A 9,026-nucleotide genomic window follows, 5' to 3' on the forward strand; every position below is an offset into this window, starting at 1 on the left:
GGAGGGTCGAGATTCAGCTGGGGGTCTGCGTTCTCTCATCCAGGACAAGGGTCTGTGTGTGTGTGCCACGGGGCCGGGGGTGAGGATTCCAGTCTCCACATCTTCCCTTTCAAAGGGAAAAGAATATCACTGGGAGCTCTCTGGCTTGGGGCTCAGAACCCAGCTCTGCCACACACCATCAGTGACCCCTTAGCCTTTGCCCCTATGTCTAAATGGCTGGCGAGACCTCAAGCACCTAGGCCATGCTGTGTGACCTAGAGCCTCCCGCTGACCCTCTCTGGTCCGGAGATAGACTACGCATACACAAGGAATCACCTAGGCTCCTCTATATCCGGTCCTGTAACGGAGGAAAGGGGCTCAGACATGAAGGACGCCCCCTCCTCCCCCAGGGAAGGGCCCCCCCCCAGGGCAGCCGCAACACAGAGGCAGGAACACGGCAACCAACCTTCTCACATCTTTATTTGAAAGGCACAGCTAAGCCCACCCTCGAGACAGCATTTCACTTCTCTCCGCGGAGATCAAACGAGGAACACACAGAAGCCGGCAGTCTAAGAAACTATATACAGACACAGGTGTGGGTGTTGCTTTCTCTTTTTTTTTTTTTTTAAACATTTTTCTGTGTTGTTTTTTTTTGTTTGTTTGTTTTTAATATCCCCCTTCTTCAAAGACAAGCAAGTGTGCTGGGAAAAGAAAAAAAGGAAAAGAAAAACCAAGACAACTGGAGTACCCTCATCTTTATTGGGGACGGGCAGGAAGAGGACTGTGGGGCGCCCGCCCGCCCCACTCGGGCCCCTCTTCTGTGGGCGAGGGGACAGGCCCGGGGGGGCGTGTGCGGGGGGGGCGGGGACGGGGACTCGGGGGGCCCGGGCGGGGAGGGGGCAGCTAGCATCGCTCGCATGCAGTGCCGGTGGGGGGGAGGCTGGGGGCGCCCCGAGGGCCCGGGCGGACTGTCAGGTGCACGTGTGCGCAACAGGGGGTGCGGGGGGTGGGGTTCTTGAGGTTTTGCTCCCTTCCGACCTGGCCTCCATCTGCACCTCGGCTCGCCTCGGCTCTCTCGCCTTCAGGTTGCAGGGGGAGAGGGGCGGGAGGAGGAGGAGGAGGGGTGTCCGGGGCAGGAGCCGAGCCAGGGGGCGCCCCGCGCAGGCTGGGGCTCCCAGAAACACCACCGGGCTAGCCGACCCCGGGCGATCCTGTGTCTGGCGCCGAGCCTTCCTCTCTCTCTCTCTTGCCTGTCCTCCCCGCCCCCCCCGCCCCCCCCCCCCCGCCGCCCGCTAATCCGACTTGTCGCCGTCGTCCTCCTGGTGGGTGTCCCCGTCGTGCCCGTTCTTGTCTTCCTTGGAGAGATGCGCCTGGGAGCCGAGCGCCGACAGCGACAGGAGGCCGGTGCCCGCGCTCACCGCCGGCAGCGAGGGCGGCTGCAGCCCCACGGGCAGCGGGGTCAGCGGCAGGGCCAAGGCCTGAAGCTGGGACAGCTGGTGGGCCTGGAGCTGCTGCTGCAGGGCGGAGGAGGGGGCGTTAGCCGGCAGGCGCCCCCCCCCCCCCCCCCCCCCCCCCCGCCACGAGCACGCCCGCCCGCCCTCCCTCCCTCCTGCCCGCAAGGCGACCCCAAACGCACTCGGATAATAGAGTTGAGCTCCGGCGCTGTGACCTGCTTGGCCCTCTCGATGGCTCCCAGGACCTGCTGCTGGTGCTGGAAGGAGGGTGGGGAGCAGAGAGGAGTCAGGTGATGCGCCCTCATCTCTGCCAGGGTTTGTGGCACCCATGCCCCTCCCCAGAAAGCCCCCTCTCTGCAGGGGATTCTTTGACCAAGCTTCAGTCTCTTCATTTGGAAAATAGAGGTGCCTACAAGACCCAGAGAGGCTGGTGGAAAAAGCCTTCGGGGGAGTCAGAGGTTAACCCCTGGGTGGTGACCTATCCGATGCCACATGCACAGAAATAAAAATGCAGTGCACAGCCCGGCCAACTGTACAGGGAAGTCCTGATCCTAGGAACTCAGAGACTGTGCTCTGAGATGTGCTAATCTAAGCTTCCCTACTTCTAGACCTGGGAAAGGCACAGCAAATTCTAGCAGGGCTGGGGTATGAGCCCAGGTTCAGGGCATTCCCGCCGCTCCTCAGAGCCCTGCCTGAAAGTCTGTCTCTCCTGCCATCAGATGCTAGAATCTGCCAAGCTCCTTTTTCGCCTTGGCTACCAGGAAGCCCCTGTCACGAAAGGAAAGCACCAATCTAGGTCTGCAGAGCCCCAAGTGCCCCCTTCTCTGGGGCTGTCCTGGTGTCCTTCTGGGACTGTCCCCAGGCATGCCTGTCACCTGAAGGACCCTGAGATATGAAAAAGGAAATCATGAATTATTGACGGTCAACCTGGCAGAGAGCCGGAGCTGGGCCCTACATGGCCTCGCGGGTGCTGGTGGTGGAGCCAGCCTCACACCAGGAGTCTGAGAACCCGAGAAAGCAGAAGAGGAAGGACTGGCTGCCCAGTTCCCCTGGGTGTGTGTGTGTGTGTGTGTGTGTGTGTGTGTGCGCGCGCGCCTGTGGCCGTGTGTGCCCGTGTCAGCGAACACCTTGTGCACCTGCATGTGTGTGCACCTCTGTGTGTCTGCCTGCCGTGTGCATCCGTATGTTGCATCTGTGTGGGTCTGTGTGCTGGGCGTCCTCCCCACAGCCTCCGTCCCCTTGTTCCCAGCCTGCAGCGGGAACATCCGCAGGGCCTAGCGGATGAAGCCCCGGAGGGTGAGAAATGAGGCAGGACGATTCTGGGCGGCCTTGACCGATCTGACATTTTACCCGAAATGACTCACCCGGCCTGGGAACTCCACAGCGGGGGAGGCCCCTCCCTCCCCGCCCTGCGCCCCTTGGGGTTTTCGGGCCTGGGAGGTCCAGAGAGGGCCGGTGTGTGCCCTGGGGCGCCCAGCACGCTGTAGCCCCAGGCGGCAGGGGCTTGTTCCCGGCCCGGAGCGCTCACCTCCTGGGACAGGTAGGGCAGCACCTGCGCGCAGATCCCATTCAGCCTCTTCACGATCTCAGCCTGGAACAGACAGCCGCCTCGGTCCGCAGGTGCCGCCGGCCCGGGCCCCGCCCACCAGACCCAGGACCCGCCCACTAGACCCAGCCCCGCCCACCAGACCCGTGGCCCCGCCCACCAGACCCAGGGTCCGCCCACTACACCCGCGGCCCCGCCCACCGGGCCCAGGGGCCGCCCACTAGACCCAGCTCCGCCCACCAGACCCGTGGCCCCGCCCACCAGGCCCAGGGGCCGCCCCTTAGGCCTGGGCCCCCGCCCACTAGACCCAGCCCCGCCCACCAGGCCCGGGCCCCGCCCATATGGCCCAGGGCCCGCCCACGTGGCCCAGGTCCGCGCCTAACAGCGCAAGCGCAGGCCCACGCGGGGGCTGGCGGCCAGCGGACGATGACGCCGGCGCCGACTGGTAGTGGGCGCCCCGTGGGAGGGAGGGAGCGAGGGAGGGGGCGGTGGGGGCAGTCGGCATCCACATTCCGTGACGTCCCAGATACTGGCCTCATGGAGGCACCGACGGCAGAAGCCAGGGCGGAGGGCAATCCGGGGGTTGCAAGGCGTACCCACCCCGCACTGTCACCAAGGGGAGGCGACAGGGTTGGGGTGGCACGTCCCTGCCCCTCTCCTTGGAGGGGATCAACCTGTGACAGGATCCCAGGGCGGACCTGATGCTCAGCCGGGCCAGAGGGGGTGAGGGGACGGCGGAGGAGGGGGCGGCGGCGGCGGCGGCGGAGGGGTCCGTACCTGCTTGTGCATCTCGATGTTCAAGCCGTAGGACATCTCGTAGTACTGCGTGGGGGGGACAGAGAGGGAGAAGTGGGGCGGGCGAAGACGGGGGCTCGAGAGACAAAGAGATGGGGGTGACAGGGAGAGACAGGAGAGGGAGGCAGAGAAGGGGAGAGACGGTGGGAGGGAGAGACGGAGCCAGGCAGGGGGAGGTAGGGAGGCTGGGAGGGGGGACACCCGCCCCTGGAGCGGGAGCGAGGCGGCCCAGGTGCCTGGCTGGGGGGCTGGGCCTCTGGCTTCTGGCGTAATTACCGAGTCCCCCCCTCCACCAACACACACACATTCCAGGCCTCCTAATCTCTTATCTTTATGTGTCTTGTCTGCGGGTGGCCCCAGACTCCAGGGAAGTTTGCCTTCCTGGGTATAAATAATCCAGGATACACAGAGCTTGCCGGATCTGGCTCCGAGGCCGGCAGCCCCCCTCCCCACGCCCCACATCTGACCCTGCCCCTCCCTTGCTGGAAACTGTCCCGTGGGAGGGGGGAGAACCAAGTTGGTTCCAGCCCCTTGCACGCTTGCTTTCCCCTTCTCTGCCGAGCAAGCTCCTACTCGTTCATCAAGACCCCAGCAGCAATACCCCACTCTCCACGCAGCCTTCCTCAGGCAGCGTGCCCCGCTTCTGGAGCCCCCAGTCCCGGGTCCCTTTTCTGCCCCAGCCCCATCCCTCCGGGCCGAGAGGGGCCATGTCTGGCTCTGCTCGGGGCTGGACCAAGGCAGGGGTTTGGGGGGCCAAAACGGCCACCTGGAGGGGATGCAACTGAGCAAGCGATTCCAGCAGGGTGCACGGGCGGGGGCTGAAATGTCAGGCCAAGGGGAGCCAATGTCACCCCCCAACACACTAACCCCCAAGGGCGTCCCCCTCCCAGGGCGGGCAGGGGAGGAGGGGGCGGGGAGGGGCCCACGTCAGTTCCTGGCCGCGGCTCCACAGCTGCGTCCGCGGCTGCCAAGGACGGCGGGGGGACCTGGCAGGCCCGGGCTGCAACCCGGTGGCTTGGCACCTCCGTCACCGCCTGGGCCGCCAGCCAGGCCAGCCGGGCGGACGCGGCCGAGCGCCAGGGGCCGCGGGATGGAGAGCAGCCGCGACGCCCTGCCCTTCCCTGGGGGGAGGCGGCCGCGGTGCCGGCGGGGAGGAGGGTCCGGGGTCCCCCACGCCCGCCCGCCCGGCTTACCATGACGTAATGACGCTGCATCTCCGACTTCTCGCTGGCCAGCTTGTCGCATTCGAGCTTCAGGCTGAAAGGGGGACAGGAGGGAGGGGCGGGTGCTGGGCTGGGGTTCCCCGCCCCCCAGGTGCTGGGGGGCCCCGACCTTCAAGGGGGACACACGTGCCCTCCTCTGTGAAGACGGGGCAGGGGGAACCTCGGTTCATTAGCTCTAAGATGGGGATTATGAAACCAGCCTCGCGGATCGGCGGTGGAGAATAATAATGAGAATAATAATAAAAAAATAACCAAAGTCAGAGCGATGGCCGGACTCTGGGTCAGACGGGGATTCAGAGAACCCTTGACCTATCCCGAACCCGAATGAAGTCAAAACTATTAGCGTCACTCTCATTTTACAGATGATGCAATGGATGCCCAGAGAGGTTGAGTAACTGGCTCAAGGTCACACAGCCAGGAAGCTGGCTTCAGAGGCCACACTCTCCACCAGTGGGGAAAACTCTCCAGCGAGGGAGGGACAGACAGACAGGGCAGAGGGGCCCAGAGGGCGGGGCTGGCTGTAGGGCCCTGGGATGGACTCACCAAGGAATCCCCAAGGGGCCACACCCCTCTGATTTCAAGAGGGGGTGAAAGTTCCAGTGCTGGGTAACACGATGGTGACCCGGCCTCTCTCAGGCTCCCCCAGTGAGGACGAGCTGCGGCATTTCTCTAAGCACCGCCCCCCCCAAAGGGAGCTGACAGCACAGCCACAAGGCAGCCCGGCCGGCTTCCAAGGTGTCCTGCTCCCTCGATGCTGTGTGACTGCAGGCAAACTCCTCTCCCTCTCTGGGCCTGGGTCTCCAGGCTGTTAAATACCAACTTCCCCAGGTGGGGTGGTGAGGAGGAAGCGGATTAAGACAAGTAGCGCTCTTAGAACAACGCCTGGCATACAGTAAGCACCAATAAATGCTTAGTGGTCTCATGGTCAGCCCAGGAGCCGAATGTGTCCCCCCAGGGGGTCCAGTTTGTTTTCTGATTTTCTTTAAAAATGTGCATTTGTTGACATCACTAAAAAACAGAAAATCAGGCCGTTTGATCCCCAACTCTGGATTTTTGGCCTTTTCTGAGGGCCCGGCAGAGCCGGCGGCGCCCCGACATGGCCGGACCCCTCCCTGTACGGAGGGAACCCCCGTCCAGGGCACCGAGACCCGCAAGCACAGAGAGGGCTCTGGCCTCCCCGAGGTCACACAGCACTGAGGCAGCGATGTGATGCTGAGTCTCTGAGGCTGGACCACCCGGGGCTCAGAGTGCGGTGGGCGAGGGCCGGGCTGGGAGGGGAGCCCCCAGGTCTCCCAAAGGCCAGGTCCACCAGGGCAACCCGAGACCCCTCCCCGTCACGGGACCAGAGCACATTCCCAGGGCCTGCCTTTCAACTGTGCGTGCCTCAGTCTCCCCATCTTTAAAATGGGCACAATTACAGGACGGCAGGAACGATCCCCCCAGAGGGTGTCTGTTCCCTACTTAGCACACGCGGAAGCTACGAGGCAGCCCCCAAACGCTGGATGTTCGTAAAAAAAAAATCACTCTTCTTTCTTTCTGGAGGAAACCCAGCATCCTTCAGTAACTCCTTCTGTGTGGGTAAACTGAGTCCAGAGAGGGTCCCCCAAACCCCCCTGGGATTCGTGGCCTCCTATGGACCCCCTTCTGATTCCCAGGTAACCCCTCCCCCATTCTTCAACGCAGAGGAACTGCGTGCAAATCTCAGTTCTGCCACCTCCTTGCTGTGCATCCCCAGGAAATGCCTGACCTCTCTGGGCCGAAGCGTCTCAAGCGTAAGATGAAAGCAATACTACTTCCTTCCTCTTACAGGGGTCACACGCCAACCCCTTAGAAAGACCAAAAGGTGACATTCTGGAGGGAGGATCACCTTCGAGAAGCTGCCGGCTGCCAGGGTGGCTGTCTCCAAAACCAGGCCGAAAGAGACAGCCCATCAGGCGGCACGATTTTTCCTTTTGGGGGTGGGCAGCCAGAGGGTGCAGCCCCCACTCCGGTTGTGGGCGGGTCGGTTATCCAGTGGGGACTGGGGTGGGACGCGGGCTCTGACGCCCTACAGCTGAGGCTTGGGGCAAATTATTTGACTTTCTGTGCCTCGATTTCCGCATCTGAGCAATGGGACTGCTCGAGAAAAGAAATGAGTTTAAAAACGGGCCCAGTGCTCAGGGTGGCACCTGCCAGGGGAGACCCTCTGGATCTGGATTTTTCCGGGTGTGTGCACACGGGGGGGGGGGTGGCGCCCCGGCTCGGGGCTGTCCTGCTCCGGGGTCCCCCCCGCCCCCCGGGGCGCAGACAGACCCCTCACCTGTGGTACTGCGCCTGCAGGAGCTGGAACTCGTCCTTGATGCGGTCGCACGAGTCCGAGGTGGTGAATTTGAGTTGCTGGGGTAGGTGCGACGAGCCCTGCGGGAGGGGGCGGCGGGGTCAGGCCCAGGCGTGGAGGGGGGACCCCTCCCTCCCTCCGGGGCGGCCCCGAGGCCAGGCCGGCCCAGCTGCGCATCCCCCCCACCCCCGCGCCCCACTTCCCGGGCCCGTGTTTACAGCCCCCGGCGCGCCCCCGCCCTCGCTTCCTGCCCTCGCCTCTCCCGGGGGAAGCCAGGGGGTGGGCGCGCCCGGAGCTGCCGAGTCCCCGCCGCCCCCGGGCTGGGGGGGGGGCGCTGGGAGGCCCGCCCTGGGGTGGGAGGGGGGCATGGGGCGCCCTCTACCGCCCCTCCAAGCGCCGGGAGGGGGGCGCCCATCGAGCGCCCCCGCTGCCTCTGGGAGAGGGAGGGGGCGCAGGCGTCCTAGGGGGTCCCCGTCCCCAAGATGGGGGGAGCCAGGCCTCCCTGCCAAGTCCCGTTGGGGGAGGGGCCCCTCTCGGCGCCCAGAATCTCCCGGCGGGGGTCCCTCACCCCAGATTCCCAGCACCCTTCCTCCGGGCCGCGCTCTTTCGGGAGGGGTGCGCCTCGATAGGCCCCCACTCCCGGCGCCGAGAGCAGCCCCGCCGTTAGAGGTGCGCGGTGGGGCCCCGGGGCGCCCCAGGCCCGACACCAAGGCCGCCCAGGCCCTGCCTGGCTCGGTGGGGGGGCGCAGGGCCCAAGCGCCGGGGAGGGGGGGCGGCGCGGGGCCGGGAGCTGGAGGGGACACGGCCTGGGAGCTGGGATTGGGGGGGCTCGGCCCGGAAGCTGGGAGGGGGACCGGGAGCTACGTGGGGGGGGGGGAGCCCTGGGAGCTGGGGGGGTGAGTAGCGCTGGGCCTGGATCTGGAGGGGACCGGGCCCAGGAGTTGGGGGGAGGCGCCGAGTAGGGAGCTGGGGTAGTGGGGCGCAGGGACGGGACCTGGGGGGGAAACGGCCGAGCTGGGAGCTGGGGGTGCCGGGCGCGGACTTGGGGGCGCGCAGGGCCGGGACGTGGGGAGGGGTGCGGTGCCCGGATCTGGGGCGGGGGGGGGACGCCGGGCCTGGACCTGGAAGGGGGGTGCTGGGCCCCGATCGGGGGGGGGGGGCGCCGGGCCGGCGGGCCCCGCTTACCGAATGCCTGCTTTGTGGAAACATCATGTCAGTCGCGGCGGGGGGCGCGGGCTGCGCCCCGGCTGTGCGCCCCGGCTCGGGCGGCTCGGGGCGCCGGGCGGCCGCGCCTTTGTCCCGGCGCCGATCGGCAGCTCCCGGGGCCGCCGCCGCCGCCGCCTCCCGCGCCCGGCCTCGCCCGCTTCCTGCGCCCCCTCCCCGCGCGCCCGGCCCCGGCGCGCCCCGGGCCCCGCTTCCTGCGCGCCCGGCGCCCTCCCCGCCCTCCGCGCCTCCCCGCCCGCCGCCCGCGCGCCCGGCCGCCGCTCCTATTGTCTAATGGCGGCGACGCCGGCGGGGGCCGCGGCCTCGACTCCACCTGCTGCCGCCGCCGCCGCCGCCGCCGCCCGGGCCCCGTGCGCGCCGCCGAGGGGGGGGGCGCGCGCCCGGGGAGGCCCGCCGATCCCTCCCCGCCCGCCTCCCCCGGGCCGCCGGCGCGGTGACCTTGGGCCCGGCGCGCGCCCCCCTCCCCGCCCCCCACCCCGCGCCGCCGC

General features: G+C 66.7%; 1 protein-coding gene across 1 annotated transcript; it reads right to left on the reverse strand.

Moving 5' to 3' along the window:
- Positions 1 to 442: 442 nt before the first annotated feature.
- On the reverse strand, positions 443 to 8,761 carry TLE5 (TLE family member 5, transcriptional modulator). Its single transcript, XM_070622506.1, has 7 exons — positions 8,500 to 8,761; positions 7,297 to 7,394; positions 4,968 to 5,031; positions 3,757 to 3,801; positions 2,962 to 3,024; positions 1,616 to 1,690; positions 443 to 1,493 (listed from the first exon to the last, which is right to left on the reverse strand). The coding sequence occupies exons 1-7, from the start codon at positions 8,524 to 8,526 to the stop codon at positions 1,272 to 1,274; spliced, it is 594 nt and encodes a 197-aa protein (XP_070478607.1). The 5' UTR covers positions 8,527 to 8,761; the 3' UTR covers positions 443 to 1,271.
- Between the last annotated feature and the right edge of the window lie 265 nt (positions 8,762 to 9,026).

This window comes from Equus przewalskii, chromosome 6 (assembly GCF_037783145.1).
Source record: "Equus przewalskii isolate Varuska chromosome 6, EquPr2, whole genome shotgun sequence".
Classification (NCBI taxonomy): Eukaryota; Metazoa; Chordata; class Mammalia; order Perissodactyla; family Equidae; genus Equus; species Equus przewalskii.